This window comes from Antedon mediterranea, chromosome 3 (assembly GCF_964355755.1).
Source record: "Antedon mediterranea chromosome 3, ecAntMedi1.1, whole genome shotgun sequence".
Taxonomy (NCBI): Eukaryota; Metazoa; Echinodermata; class Crinoidea; order Comatulida; family Antedonidae; genus Antedon; species Antedon mediterranea.
In genome coordinates, this window is record NC_092672.1 from 10,207,193 (window position 1) to 10,228,513 (window position 21,321).

The window sequence follows — 21,321 nt, forward strand, 5'->3', positions numbered from 1 at the left end:
TTAATTGTTGATAATATACCGTATATAAATAATAATTAATACAAATATATAATTGATTTTTTAATTGGTATTCTCAAAACACATTGAATCAATCAAACATTAATCCGTGCATTATTACTATTTGATATGTTTGTTTTGTCAATCAATTCAAAGATGAATCAAAAACTAAACAGCGGCACGAAATATATTTCACCTGTTTAGTCTCAGACAAGGAATGTTTGTACATTGCCGTCAATATTCTTAATATCCAATTCTCATTTCTGGGGAACATAATATTTGTTAGAAGTGTTAACAATCCCGACGGTTTATCGATTCAATAGATATTTCCGGAATTATGTTATATGCAGCTGAAGCTTACCCACTGGACAGCTTGAAACATCTGTAGATCTAGAGGGTCCCCGTGAAGTTTTCCGTCTATCCTAGTCAGTGAATGACTTGTAGCCATCGCAACGACAAACGGTCCAAACGGAAGCCTGGTGGCGTCCTCAATCATCATAAAGCTATTATTTGATTTACAAATAAATGAAATGTTAACGGATTTGTATTGTATTGTATATATCAAGTAGGCCTATATATATATATATATTTTTTTTAATTATTTTTTTTAACCTTTCTTCAATTCATAAGATAGGCTTATATAAATTTTTATAAATCCGTACTGTACTACTACGCCTCGCAAGCTCCTAGTTCATTTAATAAAGAATGCGTATTGTGTTTACTAACAATTTAAAAATTCAATCAAGATTATTCTGTGTAGTCCTACACTCACGAGAAGTAAATGAACCGTGACGACGTCATTTTGTTAAACCTACTTTAGCGGGAGATGCCAGGCTTAGCCGATCATTCACTCTTTTCTAATCTAACATTAATGTAGTACATTTTCCTCCAAATTTAACTTAAAACTTATGTTTAAAAGATGTTATACCCAAATGGTTGTTGACGTCTGTTCGCCATTTAATTCTATTATCATTTGTGTTTAGCAAACGACATGAAAACAGGCTGATAATTATAAACAACATGCAATATACAGCCACTTCGGAATACATCAAAAGAATATCATGCAGGTGCAAACACTAGTTTAGTGGAAAGGTAGGCCCGAAAACAAAACGTGTTATGCTGATCTATCGCAAGGCACGCCTAAGGTGTTGTAATCATGTCATGTTATAATGAGTTTATTAAACTGATTTAAAAAAAGTGTTTAAATATATTCTTAAGTGTGCAATATATTAAAACATTGCGAGTGTATTTTATTGCCGTTGTCCTAAATAAGTGTTAAAATAGTCTTCAGTGTGTATAATATTATATTAAAACAATGAGAGTGTTAAGTTAATGACTCAAAAATGTGCTAATATATTCTTCAGTGTACAATATTATACGTTCAAGGTTTAAACAACAAATGTTGACAGATGCTTTTTTTTTTGTTTTTCTATCAACGGGTCTATCAACAAATTTGAAAAAGATTTACAGACTGGGCAGCAACAAAATAACCTCCATGCAGGCAAAGAGATGGGCGATGTGTAATTGGGGTAAATTGGTCAAATTAATGAAATATTATTTTTAATCAAGCTAAATCCAGTACAAAGACACACGCAAATTGGTAAGATAATTTTTTATATTGTTTTTTTTTTTCAATTATTGTTTGACAAGGGTCGTTTCGCATGCACAGTTTTGCCGATCTTTAATTAAGAGGTGCAACGGATGCGTTTAAAGTATGATATAATGCCTAGTAGGCTTACCTTTAAAATGTTATACCCACCTTGTGTTATCAATGTTGAGGTTTACATCACCATGATTTCGGAAATAGTTCATAAGACTATTGATACATCGGAAAGAAAGCAAAAGTACAGACATACGTACTGTAGCATGCATGAAAGAATATTCATCAATTATGCAAATTATTGCTTATGAATATTAATCAACTTACACCTTGTTTCGAAAATTATTATACATTCCATACTACTATTCTTTCATAGATGAGGAAAGTTACTAAACACTGATGATCTATTTCATTATGCAAACTAACCAGTGACCAGCGCATGTGCGGCAACCACTTTAGCGAACAAGTTTTGTTGAAACGTATTTCTGTTAGCTTTCGTGTAATTTTAATAACCAAGATATTGACATCCAATACTGAACATCGAATGTTCGACTGCAGTATTCCTCTTGAGGGTTCTGAACTAGAAAATTCACATGTTTGTTTCAATTAATTTATTATTTATTTATTTTTAATTTATTTATTTGTATTGCAAAATACGAGTCTGATAAAAATGGAAAGTGTTAATAACACAAATCATACACAAAAAGAAAATTGTGAGATAGGACACTATTTGCAGATTAAATTGCATGTGACCAATGTAAAGGAACACGCCAACTCGGCTTGTGAAGACAGAAGAGACTGACTTTAATGGGCATCCAATCATCATCATGTTGTAGCTTTCCTCATCTTTTTTCAAAGACCATTTTTAAACATAGTAAATATATAACCAAACGATACAATAACACAAGTGCAAATAACCGTGTGGCTATCATGGCGAACATGCAAATACACATAAATACCATATTTAAAATATTTCTATAACTTACATTTCGGTCTTTACCGGGGAAACGCCAAACAATTCAAGGTGATCTTCGGTTAAAGTACCAGTCTAAAAAGCAATATCATTAGTTATAGTTTCTCTACTCTTAGAGTTTCTCTTCTGTATATATAAACTCTAAAAGTACAAGACTATGACATTATGACAGCAGTTCAAGAATAAATTGTGCCTTCTAGTGAGCGCTTTGTCTACATTATCAAACTGATATAGAAATGATGACGCCATATCACATTTTGAGCACATCACATTTTTTTTGTCAAACTAATTTGATAGTGTTGACAGAGCTTTAGATTATATACATACCTTGTCAAAGCAGACAACATCTAACATACCACTAACGTTGATTCTCTGAGGGCTTATGCAGAATATACCCAGCGCTCTCAAACGTCGCTGAGCATACACCATACCGATCGTCAAAGCGGCTGGCAAGGCCGGTGGAACGGCGATAGTGAATACGTCTAAAGCCTTGGTTATGATATCCTTTACCGAGTTCTAAACGGTGGAGAAAAATAATTTGTATAATATATAAATAAAGGTACGTAGCTGTAATTTATATTTGTTTATATACTACAACGCAAATCTCCTAACAATTGTGGCCAAATGATTTCAATATTATGCTTTTAATTATAGTGCCGGTTTACACAAGATATAATTAATCTGCTTTTCCTTCCCGTTCTCTTTCACCTCTAAAATTAGTAAAATCACGTTTCGATCCTTTTCGTTTCTGGTGTAAATTATAGCTTACCTTGTGCACTATTTTTATAGTTACAACGTAGATGGCGCCAATAAAAGCTGAAAAATAAATAATTAAAATAAATTTGATCAACGCACTTGGATTTTAATTTCTTAATCATCTAACAATGTATGTTTTTATGGGGTTTTTGTAATGATGATTTTTCAATTTGTCGTCCTGAATTCTATTTTTGCACACTTGTGCAATTGTTTATTTGTATAAATCTCTAGTTATCTTTATTTTCAATATAGCCTATTATAAAATATAAACAAAATCTTAAATAGACTCCCTCTGTCGCCCTTATTATCTCTATTATCAGAAACTACCTGTGTGAAGAATTAAAATAATCCTATTAGATTTGCTTTTATCTTACCCAGACAGGCCAGAACACATATAAATCGTATGGCATCACGGAATAACTTGAAATCCATTGGACGAGGGTAAAGAATGGCTTGCACTAGTGCACCCTTACTGGTTGAAAATCCTGCAAAGAAATGTGAAACTTTTAATTTCTTAATGTTGACTCCTAAAAAAACACTTTTCTGTGAAAAAGGAAATATACATTTTAAAATATCTTCCTGTTAAGGGGTATATTGTTAGTCGCGTGCAAACGCGACTCTACAGAGCTCACTATGTCGGTAAACTTAACTATTTTTAGCACGCGACTACAGCCATGTATAATGGCCTTATTTATTTTTTGATAACCATAATGTGTACATCAGAATCTAGACTTGCCCCAAGGCTGTATGTATTGTCTTTTTTATGTCCACACGTCGTCGTTTTGATTTTTGTCTGAAAATCCAAACTCAAGTAATACACGTATGAAACGCCATATGTGCAAAAATATTTATATTTTTACTAACATTAAGACAAAACTCCGTCTGGAGCCCAGACTAATCAGAATCCGGTTTTCCGGTCTTTATGGGCATATCACATCCTTTAAAAGTGTGCATACAAATCAACCGTTCAGAGATTCGGCAAGAATCTTAAAGGATTTGACGAAATTCAGTCATTAATTATTATACAAGAGTATAGCAAGAGTGAGTATAGGAAATTTAAACTTCTTACACGTATAGAAGATTATGTTTCACTTACCAGTCCGTACAACAACAGCCAGTAAACTATCCCGGCCACTGCGTCTTGCTTGAAGAAGTTCAGTACCACAGAATAAGGTATGTCGTTTGTGAGCATCTGAGTTGTAAATGGAACTCTTCTCTGGCGCTGCATCGCGGTCCACCGGTAAATTTGTTTTAATAATTGGTACCGATTCACCTGAATTTAATATAAGTAAGTAAGTTATGAATATATACTTTTGGTTTTCAGGCACTCTGTAAGTTGGTCCATCGTTAGCCAGAATGTGTGACATTGTTGATCGATAGTACAATATTTCCGAAGTAGTCTATCGGTCAATCAATTCCACATCCATAAATTACGTTTAGATCTATATGAATTTAGCGTTTTCTCACTTGAAATAGTTGCATTGCTACCCTATTAACTATTATCAAATTATTCAATGTTCTTTTCGGGGTAATACTAATTATATTATTAAACAGAAATAATTACTTGATCGAAAAAAAAAAAATTTAGAATAGAAAGATATAGCATATGGATAAGAAGGTTTGTCACTTAGGGTGGATATCTACGATTGGTAAAAACCTATATAACGTACCTGTTAGCATACTTTCATTCATAATACAAGTGCCACTGATTAGCACTGCATCACAGCTCATTCTACATCCACAAATCGGCAGTTCTATGACATCACCGGGAACTAGATTACTTTCATCAACTTCTTCAAACTGATCTCCTCCGCGGCATACTGTAACCTTTGAAGACGACTTCACCATTTCTCGTAGATCTTTGCTTTGCTGTGTTGTGTTAAATGATATTAATTGTTAAATGATTTTTGTTACTAACAGATGGACTTTTTATGATTATTTTTAACGTACTATAAACGGCATTTCCTCCTACATGTAGGCCTACCTATACATTGCTATCGACCTACGTGAATCAGTAAGAAGACAATGATATCTTAACATACAGTATAAACAATTTTGATACGCTTAAACTACCACCAATAAAACGTCTAGATAACCTGAGAGACTTGTTTAGCCATTAGTTTTACATTATTGTATTATATAATTATTATATAATTATTTTAAATGTTTCCAAGATTATCGTAGCTCAAAATGTGTAACTTTTTCCCCTCCTACCCTCGGAAATTACAGTAGTTATCATTTTTGGTAAGGAGAAAACGAGAAAATGTCGACCATAAATGGGAAGTTATCAATAGGGGTATTCTACAGGTTAATTATCAGGGGTCCCTTTAGGAATAAGGGCTTTAACAAGGGCGTGTATCAAAAGTTTAAATAGGAAAACAAGGGCAGTAACCTCCTCCTTTTCGTGTTAAGTGTAGTAATCTTCAGTAACACCTGTATATAATTATTTCAGTTACAGTATTTGTACAGCCATAATCCTGACTTACCTTCCTTGTGCTGTAGACAGTTAGTGAAATCGATACGAGCGACATCATAAGAATTGCAACAGAGAAGTATATATAGTTGTAGGCGAAAATCCATAAACACACACTAAACACTTGGAATACGTAAAAAGGGTTTAAAGCCTGTACAAATAAATATGACATTAAAAAGATGTTAGAGCAAAATGTGATTCTAATATTCTAATTATGTGCAAGTCATACAGTAGGCCTACATCTATAGAGATTTACAGATGTTAGTGAATCAAATAAAATATACTAAATGTATAATTAAAATGTCATATCTGCTTATTCCCTTATTTTATAAAGTCTATAAAAATTATAATAATATTAAAATTTCTTTAAACAAAATTTAATTTTCTATCATTCATTTATAATGTTGAAAATGAGTTAGGATTCTCAGTGTTTTGCTGTTACAGCTATGATACAAAATCAGAAAAAGTATTATACAAAATATAAATGCGACCGAAATGAGAAGTATGATCATATAGCCAACCTGCCATTAGTATTAGCCATTAATTAGGTTTTAAATGCAATATAATGATATAAATTTGAACTCTAAGTACTGTTATCCTACCTCCTGAAAAAATAGTACAGGTATTGGTCGAAGTTCCACGTTTATTTTGTTTGCACCATACAGTTCTTTTCTAGAGTAAAACAGTAATACATTATATCTATTTACCAATAAGTTTAGATAATATTGATAAAAGATACAAAAAATGATGAAGATGTGTATAAGTATAACACATGAATGAAATTGATTGTATACTATAAATTGTTATATCTATCAACTAAAAAACTTTGGACAGCCAAATCATTCATCATAATTATTTTTTAATAACTAAACGTTTAGTATTATTATTTTGTTTAATGTCACACAATAGTTATTCACGTACTCAAAACCAAAAAAATGGATCGAAAACAAAAGTATTCCCCTAAAAAAACTGTAATTGAAAGTTTTGGGTGAATTTAACAGTTTATTTATTTTTTTTATATAAGGAAAAACAATAGTAAAACTATTCAAACCTATCCAAAGTATTTTTTTTTTATTAATCTTCATGTTTCATGTTTTTGAGGGACAATGCATATTTAAGTGACTGGCTGGAATTTTTTAAGAGACTCAACTACAATGGAGAGACGTGTGAGACGGCAGCTGCCGGTATATCTTCCACGGGGAGGTTGATATAGCAAACCGAGACAGATACGTGTCATAGTTTATTAATGTTTATTATAAATTATACACTTTATTGCCATGGCATGACCTTATTTAGAACTAATATATACCATAATATATGTTTTGCAGATTTTATGGAAGAGAGAAGAACGAAAAGAGTTGTCAATTCATAGGTACCTCATTTTCTGTTCGTTTACTGAGAATCCCTTGTAGTGACTATAGAATGAACCCGTGTGTGTATTGACATCAAGACCCCTTTAAAAAAAAACAAATATTTGATAAAAACAAACGTCAACAAACCTTACACAATACAAAATTGGAATCTCAAATAAAAGGATTGCTGTTCTAACACATAAATAAAACATATAATGAAAAAGTAGCCCACGTTGTATGTATATTAATTTACTGATGATGGTTCAAATATCTAGCACAATATATATTATATTCAAACAAATTTCTAAAAACTTAACTCTATTATTATGAAAATAATTTAATAACTCATCTCATATATCATTTATATTTTCAAGGACATGTTTTATTTCTTCCGCATTACAAGTCAATTAGGATTTCACCTGCCTATAAAATGATAATTTGTTTTTATTGAACACATATATGATTTAAATGTGCCGTGGGGCTTTAGAATATGTGTGAGTGTGTTTAGATCAACAATTCAACACATAATTCCAGCTTATTTTTGTAAAATAAAAATCATAATTCTAAACCAGACAACCCTATTTTAAAGTTCATTTCGTATTAAAATGTTGTTTAAAATGGACCTGAAATGGATTTTCGATTTTTTTCATTTTAGAATGAGGTTTTGGGGGCTATTAGGTGTTGCTAGAATGTATATTGTTACAAAATATAAATTGGCCCTTTTGGGGAAAGCCCCATTTGAAAATCACAAAAATTCGCGGGTGACGTCACTTTGCGAATATATTCCTATCCCTCCAATTTGCAGTTTTTTGGCTATAACTCTTTAAGTCTATGGAGTATTTTCTAAAAAATGCTTGTGCATTTGCAGAAACGTATTTAGAATTTTTTTAGATAGGCCTAAAATTATTACCGTATAAACGGTTATTCATCGAGTAAATGACGATTTAAAATCTTAAAATCAACGGTTTTTTTCTGGCAATACCGAAGTTGGCCTGGCAACGTTGTCCGGGATACAGCTCCGTGCGCAATGATGCGTATCCATATTTTCCGTTCGTGTATTTTGTATCGTTCGTAATTTATACTGCTAAAATGTGTTAGTTTCTTTAGTTTTTAGTTTAGCAGAATTAAATTAGTAATATGAGATGATAATTTATTTGTCACGAATCAGGCAGTTCGAAAACGAATGTTATTCATATTTTACTTTGGCTTGAAAATGAGCGCAGCAAGTTGTTGATATCGCTTTGGTCCTTGGATGCACATGAAATGGAGCCTCGCCGCATGATGTGGGTGGTGGATCGACTCCGCGCACTGGATTGGGGGCCTAGGCCTAGTAAAGGTTTGGGAGGTAGGCCTTCTAAATTCGGGTTTTAGAACAAACGAAGTACATTTTAGGGACCTATATTTCAACAACATTAGATATTGAATAAATTAGTATTAGTATCAACGCTTCGCGTATCTTTCCAGGCCGTCGATCATTCACTGACTATCGGGCGGCATACACGCTCTCGATATCATCGTGTGTATAATTATGTGACGTCGTGAATATAGAGGCTTCCGACGGCCGTTGAAATAGAATATTGCAATGGCGTGAGTAATTTTCGCTAATTTACCATGGTATCTTAAAATTTCGTTTTTACTCAAAATACTATACATTTTGTTTTTATTTGTATGGGTTTGTGTTAATTTGATACATTTAAATAACATGTGTGAATTTCTTGAAAATTGAAATTCCATTTCAGGTCCATTTTAAAAACTGTTGATGGGAATGTTATGATATAATTTGGAACTGTATTAGTTTACGTTGGCAATTATTTCTTCAATTTTTCATCAAAAATAAAATAATCAAAACTTTAACATCTGTTCTTTTTTATTCTGTAAAAATCCAAGGAATTGTTCCATGTTTGTTCTTGACTTATGTAACTAGAAGTATGTAGTACCACTTGCGCATGCGGAGATCAAGTGCGTTTCGTGTATTATAGCGTAACTTTCGTATGTTTCGTCGAAAGATTCCTATTTCTAATTTCAACCTTACCTTAGCTGATGGTACGATTTTTCTCCATCATTCCAAATATACTTGAGCTTTTTATACATAAAGAATCGAATCTGAAGTCTACTGGTAACCTGCGAATATAATATAGAATATAATGATAATATTTAATATTAATATTTTTTATTTTACTTTTTGCGTTAGTTAAATAACCATGATTTTTATAGTACAGTTGAGTGTGTTATGAAACAAACAATTGGTGTTTCGTATATTAAGTAAAGATTGTTTCATTCAACGTGGGTGAGTTAAGAAACAATCACATGTTTAAGCTAATGAAAATGTTATATTCATTCAACAAATCAGTAAAAGTAGGGTAAATAGTACTATAGTAATAAAACAAAACAACTGACTCACAGTTCCATTTTGATTGCTCTCAACTTGTGTTTTCATTTCTGTTTTCTTTAACTGAATGTTATCCCTATGAAATAGTCATAATGCAATTATTATTATTAATATTGTTATTATTATTATTATACAATTATGTTAGAAATAATAATTTCTTCGGGTATGTAATTACAGTTGTATTCAACATTTTAGTACGGTTTCTACAGGGCCTAGTCATAAACGATGTTCCCTTTGATAAATATGTACGTTGTAGCATACCTTTGTTTGTATACGTTTATGAAGCAACTTCAATGTTTACATAATCAAAAGTGAATCAAACTAGTCTTTTAGGATATGGTTGCATTAAGGCCAATTTACACAGACGAGTGGTAACGACAAGCCTGTCTCATAATATAGAATCTATATTTAGATTACCGTTTACCGTCTGTGTAATCTGCCCTTTATGCGGCACATCGCAGCAACTCAGAATTATGCGTTCGTTTGCCAAAATTGAGAGAGAAGAGTTAATTTTACTCTTTCACGGCATTATACATCAATTTATGTATTATCGACTACATCAACTTGGAAAATGGTTGTAGTCGCTGCTGCTACCACAACACAAATACGATTGTAAGCATGCGCAGTATTGTTTTTCTACTTACATTGGTAAAGATGTTGATGAGTATTGAATTTGAGCAACATGCCAACGTTGGTATACATCCTATTGGATAAAAAACAACTAGCAATCTTTGTAAGTGAATACTTTATAACAGAATATGTTTTTATTTACTATTATCGGTATGAGATTCTGACTAATTGTTCAAATGGTAGACATTAAAATTGAGCACTTTCTAAATGCTTAATTGAACTAAATTACATTATTAAGTGTGGTTTCCGTTCCACTTCTCTACTTTCCATTATTTGTAATGATGATGTGCGATTCCTTTGGTCAACTAAGTAGTTTCATTCATACTTTGTTTGCACAAAGACAAAACACATTAAAAGTATACCAACATTATTTTTAATAACAAATCATGTATTGATTGTTACATTGAAGTTAAACGTGTTGTGCGCCATCCACTTTGGATTTTATTTCACTAACCGTAAATGTTCATTGATTTTGGAATTTTTATTTAATTCTTGATAATGATATTGATTGATTTACTAAAATTGTAAGGAAATATGGACTTTCGGTTATGTGCAGAAGAATGATCAACATTACCATCGCTTTGGTTTACAACATGTAGGCGTATTTAATTATTTACTAAAGACATATATAATAACATAGCAAATATTGACGTTCTGTAATGGGCCGATCACTCAACCATGAAATATAAGCGAGATGGTGTAATTGTATCTCAGTATTGCTATCAGCCTAATTCTTCAGTAATTATGTTACAAAATTAATATTATTGAATAAACATTCGGTTTTTATTGGTTTAAATAAGTGATGAAGTAAAATGTATTAGTAAACTTAGGCATATTAAAGAATACATTTAAAACAAATATAAAACAAGACAATACAAAACAAGTAATAATATCATGCTGAAGAAATAGACCAAAATTCTCCTTAAGCTTACCTTCAGAATAATTGTATTTGCGTCTTGCAAAGAACTGCGTGTAGACATCGCTTTCACCTTCCATTCTGGTTTCCAATAAAAAACCAAAAAGAGAAGGCCAGCGGATAAAATTCCAAGAATGTAACATATGCATGTTTTCAAATCGCTTTTTTGGTACCCATGTAGATCCTTAAAAAGAAAAAAGAAACTTTAGAAAAATCTAAACATGAAAGCATAAGTTACTATAGTTTTCATTGCTGCAAGAGTTATCAGATGTCATAGGCGCAAGTTTTAAAAGACCTTTTTATGGCAGCAAGAGTTGCCAGACCTTGTCATGGGAGCAAGAGTTGCCAAACCGTCTCATGGAAGCAAGAGTTTCCGGACCTTGTCATGGGAGCAAGAGTTCTCAAAGGTTTTCATGGGAGCAAAAGTTATGATATTTTCATGGAAATGATGGTTACCAGACCTTGTCATTAGGAGCAAGTGTTATCATACCTGGTCATGAGAGAGCAAGAGCTCTGGACTTTGTCTCATGGTAACAAAAGTTACCAGTTACCTTGTCATAGGAGCAGGTATTACCAGAACTTTGTCATAGAAGCAAGTGTTAACAAATCTTGTCATTGGAGCCAGGAGTTACCAGTCGGGCAAAGCAAGATGTATGCGCACATACGACCATTGTTGGTGCAACAAAAATATAAGCACATAATTTAAATGACAATTATACTGAAATGAATAAAGTTACCTTATTTGCATGAGAAAACACGAAGATGAGACCGGTTAAAATTATGTTTCTAATACCTTTATACGTTATACAATTATTAAAAAAAAAAATCCACTGAACGCAAGATGTAGAGAGTGTCCTAACGTACTGATAAGTACGCAACAGGGGAAACATAACCAATTGATACACTTACATTAAATAGAATTACTAGTGCTATAAAAAAAGAAAAGAAAGCTGCTATTAATTATTCTAACAGACCCTACCTTGTCAGAAAATGATAGCGGTAATTCGTCGTCCATCGTATATATATAATATTTGTTATTCCATTAATATTCAGTAAACCTGAGAAGTTACATGCATTTACACGTGCCCTTTTTTAACACCTTCCTTGTGTAAGCGAAAATCTACAAATGGGTCGAACTATTATAAAGTACCGGATAGGGACACGATTTGTAGGTCAACAATGTGTATACAACAAACAAACAGGACCAAATGTGACAAACAGTAACTTGGTGTCACGTGACACGTCGGTTGGATTTAACACCCACGTATAAACAATCCTATTATCGTACTTTGAAAATGTAGAGACATATTATAAGGTTAAGATGTGTTTCCTTTTTAGATTTACCGAAACCGAAACAATGCTCATTCATTCTTCTTCTACAAGTAAAATGTGATATATGTACGCTTGAGTATGTCTAGATAAACAGAACTCTGTTTTTAGTCGCGTGCAAACGCGACTCTACAGCTCACTATGTCGGTCGGTTGGTCGGTCGGTCTGTCGGTAAACACAAACTCGAATGTGCGCACGCGACTGCAGTCATGTATATGACCTACGGTTTGTTATGCATCAAAATGTTTGTGTTTTGAGCCAAGAGTCTGAAAATTAGGGTTTAAGGATATTTTCCTAAAAAAAGGAAACGTAATAAAATAATATATAGATTTTTTTTCCATTTCATTCGTACATTTGGTGGAGAACTGCAGTCATTCATTCAATCAATCAAATAATCTAACTAATATACATTTATTACTCACGCGTAAATAGTTCTTTTCTGGCGGCATGGAAACAATTAAATATTTATGGTTTACAATATTAACTAAATTTGTTTTATTAAATATATTTTTATCATCTTAGTGATTCCTAAATAAGTGTTAGAGGTACCAAGGTGTTGAAGTGTTTGACATCAGCCATAGCAACAGAAGCTTTTTAAATAAACCAATCAACGTTGCTAGAGCAACATAAATACTCTTTGAAAAATAAGTGTTGTATCGCGTTGGTAACTTTTATTAATGCATTGTTTCATGAGTTTTAGAGGGCGTCCGTCACCATAACAAACACGGAAAGTAAATTTGCATGATCAGCAAAGGTAACACTACTTTCTTTCACGAAAGGAAATTCTTTTGAGAATCTAAATCTATAAAAGACAAACATACAACCTCCCGGTAAAATGAACAATGGTTGGCATTATGATACGTGTGAATTGTGATGTAGACAACTTGGTTGCACTTCACGATAACACCAACAGTTTAACCAACACTATTACGCAAACAAAACGCTGAGGACCAATTTCCTATTTTGACGCAAGTCTAACCATCTTGAAATTAGTAAATCCATAAAATTGATGATCAGTATTCATTTTGTATCGAACCAGGGAGATGTAAACCCTAATCGAACATTGTGTAGAAATGAAAGCAAAATCGCTACTTATATTCTTATAACTGGGATAAGGCTTTATAAATTGACCACCAGTATACATAATAAACTCCATTAACTGAGCTACTCCAGTACAAAAGAACTACTATTGTATTTGTTCACGCTCTTCTTTCAAAGTTTAAATTGCTGTTTACTTATAAGCCTGAGAATAGTCGTTTTAAGTTTTGCTAACATACCAAATTGTATTGTCCTAATAGAGGCCTATTTAATGTCAATAAATAGCCAAAGCATTGTTTTAGTCAATTTACATTGAAGGATCATTAACCATGGACTCTCACCTAAGTACTGTAGAAAACTGATTTAGTTTGAAGGTTAATATGATTGATATTGATATTCTGTGTATTGAAATGTCTTCTTCTAATTATCGACACTGTATCTATTATCTAGAATCAGGCAGATTCTGTTTTACAGTGTCATGTACTGTATACATGTAATGTCTGTCATAGGTCATACGTCTAACATAAACGTACTGGATAACCTTAACACAATACAGTAGCACGTGTGACACTCTATCAAATATGTTGTTAAAATAAAATAGGAGAGACATGTGGAGATGCAGTAGATATATACTATGGGGTGTTCTGGTTAGATGGTAATTCTGCATGTATCAACATTTATTCCTTTGGACGTTTCATCAGTGATGTCATGTTAAATATGTATCTATGCAATGTCAATAAAAAGATTAAACCAAAAGATCAACTGAATATTTAGATAAAAAGAAAAAAAAGTCTCTATACCATTATTCTAAACCGTTTATTTTGCTCTTGCCGTCACGAAGAGCTGATACGACAAAGTAAGAATGATTTCAAATTTGAACTAAAGCCTTCCATGATAATGTTAGGCCTATTATACTTACCACTTCATCTTCTGTGCCTTCATTTAGGATAGCTCTTTCGACAAGTACTGTATGAGCGCCTCCACCTAAATATAGCAAAACAAATATTAGATAATATTTCATTAGTATTTTTGTTTAGTTATAGTTTAGTATATTTTTGGGTTGGTTCCACTATTTAACGTATAAGGACGTAAACGCAACGCAAGTAATTTGACCAATCACGACGAGATGAATGATGAGCTAACGTATCGTGATTGGTCTAATTACTTTCAAGCTCTAAGTTTAAATAGTAGTTAAATAAATATTATCTTTCAACAATAACAAGTTCCATACAGTGAACATAAGAATGGGTCACACTGACTACGAAGAGAAACATGACATTAAATTCCAATGTATAATCAACATCTTACTTTTATACCTAGACCGCGGCCCTAGCTCAAATAATTATGTGTTGATCTGGACACAATAAATATATAAAACAATAATGGGCAACTGAATAGCTTAATTACAGAGAGTCATTAACATGTTTAAGCAGCAGATATGTTACATATTTAATATCCTATACGAAAACTATGATTATAGGCCTAATTTCTAATTTTGGAATGTTTTTATGTTGTCTATAATAAAAAGGCCGTAAATGTCGTTTGTGTTGTGATTTCGTTCTATTTTTGTTTTTATCTATGTCTGTATGTTTAGTTTTATGTTCTAAGAGTTATTCTAGAAGTGCTTTCAACAGGAAGACCCGAATAAAGTTTCATTGCAGCACATAAGTAATTTACTCCCCTGAGTAGTTTTCTAAAAAAGTAGGCCTAGAAAGTTGAATAAAAACAAGTAGGAATAATGAAAGTTTGGCCAATGAACTTTATGACAATGTTTGAATTATCATTTTCACTTGGCTGGAAAGATATAACACACTGAGAATAAATCATCTTCGAATTACATGTCAACACATCAAACTTTTCCCCAAAGAAGTTATCATTGAACCAACCAACTTGAAGACAGCAAAGAAAATCAAAGGACAATAACTTGTTATTTAGTATAGAACAAAAAAAATAGTAATCAATAACCATATAGTATACCGTATTTAATAGTAGCTACATTTTTGTTTAAATTAACTCTAAATAATAATATAATGTCTTGGTAAAAGTCGTACATGTTCGCACTCGAGGGTTGTGTTTCGTCAATTCGTATGAACTAACGTTCTTTAATATTCCAATTGAGCTCTCTTCATATTGGCGAGTTTTCGGTCTGTGATTATGTTGAAACATGATCCACTCGTTCTTATAGTATGTACAAGTACTTAACTTATTTGTTAAGAAGCATATTTTTTTTATTTCTTTTTTTTTTATCATCCATTCTCAAGATAGGTTGTTTTCTGTATTTTCGCGCCTCTTAATTTTCTTTCTATAAAATTTCTGTAAATAAACTTTAATTTGATTGATCGATCCGGATATTTTTGTATTATTCTACGCGTAGGTATTGCGTTTTTCTTCATTAAGCTTGGTTCCCACTAGCGACGCAACGCAAGGACGTACGCGCAACGCAAACGAGTTGACCAATGACAAGCCACTGTTCAAATAACCTTGTGATTGGTCAAATCACTTACGTTGCGTTGCGTCGCTAGTGGGAACCAAGCTTAATGAAGAAAAATGCAATACATACGCGTAGAGCGTAGCGTGCGTTAATTCTCGTGTTGACAAGTTCCTTGTGTTCTACTTCCCTTTATAATGTACATTAAAATTGTCCACAAACAGGTAATTCGACAATCTACATCGTATACGTATAGATTAAACTGTAGACTTAATCGATTGTATTATCGCATTCTAAATAGTCCCCCTCTTATGCACTAGATTGGTTTACATGTTAGTACTGTACCGGTATGCAGTTTTAAATATACTAAATGTTACATTACGACATACATAGCTTTTCTAAAAACATGATTTTTTAATATAATGATAATTATGGATATCATAAAAGAGTATTTTAATATGCGGATAATGTACTGTAATGTTTATTATGATTATCATCCTTAATACTGACAATAACACTCACTGATGTACAGTAGGCCTATATATATTTTTATGTTCTAATTATTTTTTGGACTCAGCAGGCAGAAGAGGCAGGAAAAGACCAAACATCAGAGATGGACGCGATTACAACTTTGATGGCTTATTTTGGAGGTAAGCTGCACATAACAGAGAAATATTATTTTTTCTGTGGGCTCACAATGGCTTTTGTTTATTCAATTCAATTTTCAATTCACTTTTATTTCAGAACAAAGTCCATATCATAACCAATAACAATATTCAATAAATAGATATAAGTAAAGTAAAAATTAAAAATCTATACAACATGTCGCACATAATAATGCCGTCGGAAAATCGTCGGTTTTCAACTAGGAGTAAAAAAAACATTATAATGGCTATACTGATAACAAGTTAACATACGTAAAAGTATACATGAAATTATGTATACAGAAGTTCAATCCATTTTCTGTGCAACTTTGAATCTTTTAGAATTCGAGAAAAAACACATGTTATTAAAGTATTAAAGCTTTTTTTCAAATTATCATCTTTATTTATATCCAGTTAGTGAAGGAACTGATCTTTAAGGAACTGATCATTAAAGGCCCTCGGGCTGAAATGATGATAATGGTGAAGGTGATGATGATTTTGACATTTTTTAAACGGTAAGATGAAGAAATCTGTGAGATTAAGAAAAAGGCGACCAAGTCGAGATTCGAACCGATAGGCCTACCCGGAAATTCCTGTTGTTTATGCAGGAATCCTACCATTAGACCATGAAATGTTTCAAATTCATTAAGTTCTGTATATTTGTTCTGTATACGGACATTTTCGTCAATCTTGAAGTCGGTTGGATAGCGACTCATCAACACCAGTTAAAATATATTATAGTATATAGTATTATTCAAAGCACAATGCAAACATGAACTGCACCGTCGGTCACTTGTATTGCGTATACCTTTTATTTCCAAATCGTTTTTCTTTTATAAATCTTTCTTCGTTTGCTTAGCGCGCGAATGGAAAATGAACAACTTACTTACTTACACAATTAAGGATCGATAATTGTGTAATATAAGACTCATTATAAATCATGTATTCTTTCAGTTCCGATCTATCAAAGGCAAAAATCAATGTTTATCACTACAATTTTAAATACTAACTTAATTCAAACGACAAGATGACTACGTAAGTATGTCGGTTTTATGCCAAGTAAGAATCAACACTTTAGTGAAGCGTAATGCAAATTAAAAGCTGCGTCTAGACACGTGTTGATCGCCATCCAATCATATGCGGTATATATTATTTCCACTATGATCTATTCATAACTAAAATGATTTATACTCTCAATAGCTCTAACGACGGAATTGCTGGCCATTTCTATATACCTCAATCATTAGGAACCAACAGTGTACCACGGTATTACCCATTTTTATATTTATATAATATTTCCAAATCATTTAAATACTCTCTAAAGTTTATATTAAACGTTATCTTCTATATTCCAAATTTTCTAAACCTATGTAAATACAATACGTTTAACCCTAAGCTTCTTTTTTTGGGGGGTGTGTGTTTTTTTATACCTGAATGAAACAAAAAAAAATAAAATTCTTCCATAATGATTTGCTTTGGAATGGTATTACGAAAGCCGATCGAAATCTAAAGTGTATAGTTTGTCAATAATAAATCCTATCTGAGATTTAATATTCTTAGGTTATGTAATATTGTTTGTTGGCATTGAATTCTCTTGGGTTAGCGAGTGTTCGCAACCTATTCCACAGAACTGAGTCTCACTCAGGACCGGCCGGCCTAAATTGGTGTTATACTTACTAACTAAATGGGGCCTAAGAAAGACAACTGAATGGTATTTTCAAACGCATGAGAATGCAGACATTTTGTAGTGCGAGTAGATACCGAGGGTAAATTGAAAAAAAAGAATGAAATGATGTTAGTTTATCTCGTTAGGTCATCATTCACACGTTGATTAATCCACACAGAACCGTACTCATTACACAACACTATTAAACTTATTAATAAAAACATTTCAAGCGTATCGCTAACGTTATACTATTATAGTTTAGTTTTGCAGTTTGTAAGCATCATCAGTATCAATTACAACTAAAAGAGATCGATGCTATTTGAACTATTACAACTCTTAAAGTAAACTTTACGTTTAATTTATGGGCAGTCCTATACTTAAAAGCTACTAACATTTCCTAGTGACAGATGTCACTGTATACAAACATTACGAGATGTTAAATGAAATTGAATTGCTTTTTAATAGCTATACAACCTATTTAAGCTTGAAATTAAAAACTAATATAAAGAATTCAATATTCTTAGCTATCAGTACGGAGATTGTTTATAAATTATCGAAGTAAAAAAATGCCTCAGCAGTCTCCTTATAATCCGTGTAACATCTTAGTATAATACACATATTATACAATGTTGATATTTAGGTGTTTTTTTTTTTACATTTTACTAGATGTCAGATTTCAGACGTATACATTATAATTGATAGGCCTACAAACACCACTTATTAAGGCTAAAATATTGGTTTTAAGGTTGTAGACTTCTTTGAATGGCTTACTGAGGCGTGTGAGTATGTGCATGCACATCGTAAAAGCCAACTTTTTGTCAGGGTTTAGTCGAATAATTGTCTCGGAGCTTAATCATATACATCTTATAATTTCTGATTTATTCTATCCACAGACTCTAGGCCTATATCAAGAATATAATATTATATTCTGAATATTCAACAAAATACCACACAATGCATCAGTATAGTGACGTTAATAAATATTATGGATAATGTCTGTTTCCATTGTCGTTTTCACTAACTCTATAAGCTGTACAACTACTGTCAATCATGGGTCCCTAGTGTGGACATTATATTTTATGACGTCTTCATAAAGGAACAATAAAATAAGAATTTTCCTTTGAGATAATGTGTACAAATTTATGGTTTGAATGGGAATAAAAGCAAACATATCAACACGTTTTGAATAATATCATATTTTATAAAGTTAAATCATAATATATCTTATTAATATATAATCTACAACATTTTGGTCTATTTTGTTTTTTTTTTGATAAGTCGAATTATCGAGAGGAATCGAGTACGCCTACTTTTCTAAATGTCAAACACCTTCAATCAAAAGGAGTATGTTTAAATACGTACGTAGGTTAATTAAAAGTCCATATGTATATTAATGATATGCATACTTATTATCTATCTATCTATAATGACAGAAAATATGTTTCAATTTAGGCAAATTCCATTTTATTCATTTATATGACACCCATATTCATAACAAAACACATGATGATCTACACAAACAAGTATTTGGGAGTGACTGGTTTTTTTTTTTCATGAGCAAAAAAAAAAAACAATTACACAAAATGTATACAGAGTTTTGCAATAAAAAATACATTTTCGCAGTGCAAGATCAATTGGCAAAATCAATTCAAAATATTTAGAAATTGTAACTGTAAATTGTGCCAGATTGCCGTATAATAACATCTTTAAAATACCAACACTGAACTAATTTTTAATCTGATGCATAAAAACTACTTTGTACAAACATTGTAATAATGAGATACCATCGTATGTATTATTTTGCTTGATAACATTTTATTTTTGTGGACTCTACAAATGCAAAGACTTCTAAATATATGTAGATACATCACTTTCATATAAAATCAAATTTATTTTCGATTTGCAACATTTTCTTTGGTTATTACATTATGTGAAATGTAACGCATTACATGCTTTATACCCTCGAGAAACGAAATGTTATACTTTAAATATTTACGGTATAAACAAAAATTGGTACTCACCCGACATGTTTGCTTGTTAAATTAACCAAATTTCTGAAAAATCTTCTTCACTAGCAAAAATGCGTTTCGATTGCGTTAGAGTGTTGACGCTAATACCGCAAACAGTGACATCGACCTGGCCTATCACAAGAATAGAGAAATGTCGAAGTAAAATTAAGTAGCTGGGAAGTAGTTTGCATAGCAGACTAGAAGGAGAGCAGTGCGCTAGCGCTTGGCGTACTATCGTCTGATTGAAGTGATGAAAGCTGAATCAAAACTAGTAGGTTGGTCAATAATTTGGGATTCTCGATTATATTTAAGGGTAGTTTCTATTATACTAACCGAGATATATATGCAGTTATGGCAACAGGCAATATTTAACTACTTCTAACAAGAAATTTGAACTCTTTAACAACATTAATGGACAATGTATAGAATTCAATAATTTCATAATCAAATGGTGGCTATAGCGACGGTAAACATGTCAGTGTCATTGTTGTTAAGAGACAATAATTAAGTGTTTTTATATATAATTTAATAAATTATTAAAAGCATTCAATATCAATTACATAATGATAATGTTTAGAAATAATGTACACTTAATAATTAAAGTAAACAACTAACAATAATTATTATTATAAATTATGTTTATTTAAAGTTTAATTTCTTGTCCTAAAAGAGAACTTAAGAAGTCACAAATTATCCTCGAATTAACAACATCAGGAATATTTCTTAAGCTCTGTTTACACTATCAAACTAGATTGACAAAAAAGTGTAATGTGTCCAAATACTACTGATATTCCCGGAATATGGTATTGATATGACATCATCATGTGCATATATGGAAACATCATATATTTTTTTTCACATTAAGTTTGATAATGTAGACAGACCTCTAGGCTAATCATTTTGTAAAAAGAACGCATTTGGAACTAAAGACTGCTAAAACCAGTCAAACCAGCCAGAAATATTGAAAAGTGTAAGATACACTAAGCATCGATAATTATTGAATACTATGTATGATATGGTTTTCCTGCACCTGCCTTCGCCGTACTTCCATTACATAATTATAAGTGTTACATAATGATTTTATTTTTCTAATTAAGTTCTATATATTATTTTTTTAGAAA

The 21,321-nt window shown here is 31.9% G+C and overlaps 1 protein-coding gene across 3 annotated transcripts in view; it reads right to left on the reverse strand.

Annotated features, from left to right (window-relative positions):
• Positions 1 to 20,468, reverse strand: part of LOC140044834 (polyamine-transporting ATPase 13A3-like) — a 31,126-nt gene extending 10,658 nt beyond the window's left edge. The window contains exons 1-17 of one of the 3 annotated variants that reach the window (XM_072089513.1): positions 20,213 to 20,468; positions 14,373 to 14,437; positions 11,103 to 11,270; positions 10,185 to 10,243; positions 9,553 to 9,616; positions 9,184 to 9,272; positions 7,176 to 7,253; positions 6,402 to 6,471; positions 5,813 to 5,950; positions 4,997 to 5,195; positions 4,423 to 4,599; positions 3,701 to 3,811; positions 3,340 to 3,386; positions 2,898 to 3,086; positions 2,584 to 2,645; positions 1,757 to 1,813; positions 359 to 500 (exon numbers count right to left, since the gene is read on the reverse strand). In XM_072089513.1, coding sequence (XP_071945614.1) covers positions 359 to 500; positions 1,757 to 1,813; positions 2,584 to 2,645; positions 2,898 to 3,086; positions 3,340 to 3,386; positions 3,701 to 3,811; positions 4,423 to 4,599; positions 4,997 to 5,195; positions 5,813 to 5,950; positions 6,402 to 6,471; positions 7,176 to 7,253; positions 9,184 to 9,272; positions 9,553 to 9,616; positions 10,185 to 10,243; positions 11,103 to 11,270; positions 14,373 to 14,437; positions 20,213 to 20,219 — 1,722 coding nt within the window. In that variant the 5' untranslated portion in view covers positions 20,220 to 20,468. Of the gene's footprint in view, positions 1 to 358; positions 501 to 1,756; positions 1,814 to 2,583; positions 2,646 to 2,897; positions 3,087 to 3,339; positions 3,387 to 3,700; positions 3,812 to 4,422; positions 4,600 to 4,996; positions 5,196 to 5,812; positions 5,951 to 6,401; positions 6,472 to 7,175; positions 7,254 to 9,183; positions 9,273 to 9,552; positions 9,617 to 10,184; positions 10,244 to 11,102; positions 11,271 to 12,065; positions 12,146 to 14,372; positions 14,438 to 20,212 lie in introns of those variants that run through there. The other 2 variants (XM_072089515.1, XM_072089514.1) reach the window with 2 other exon arrangements.
• Between the last annotated feature and the right edge of the window lie 853 nt (positions 20,469 to 21,321).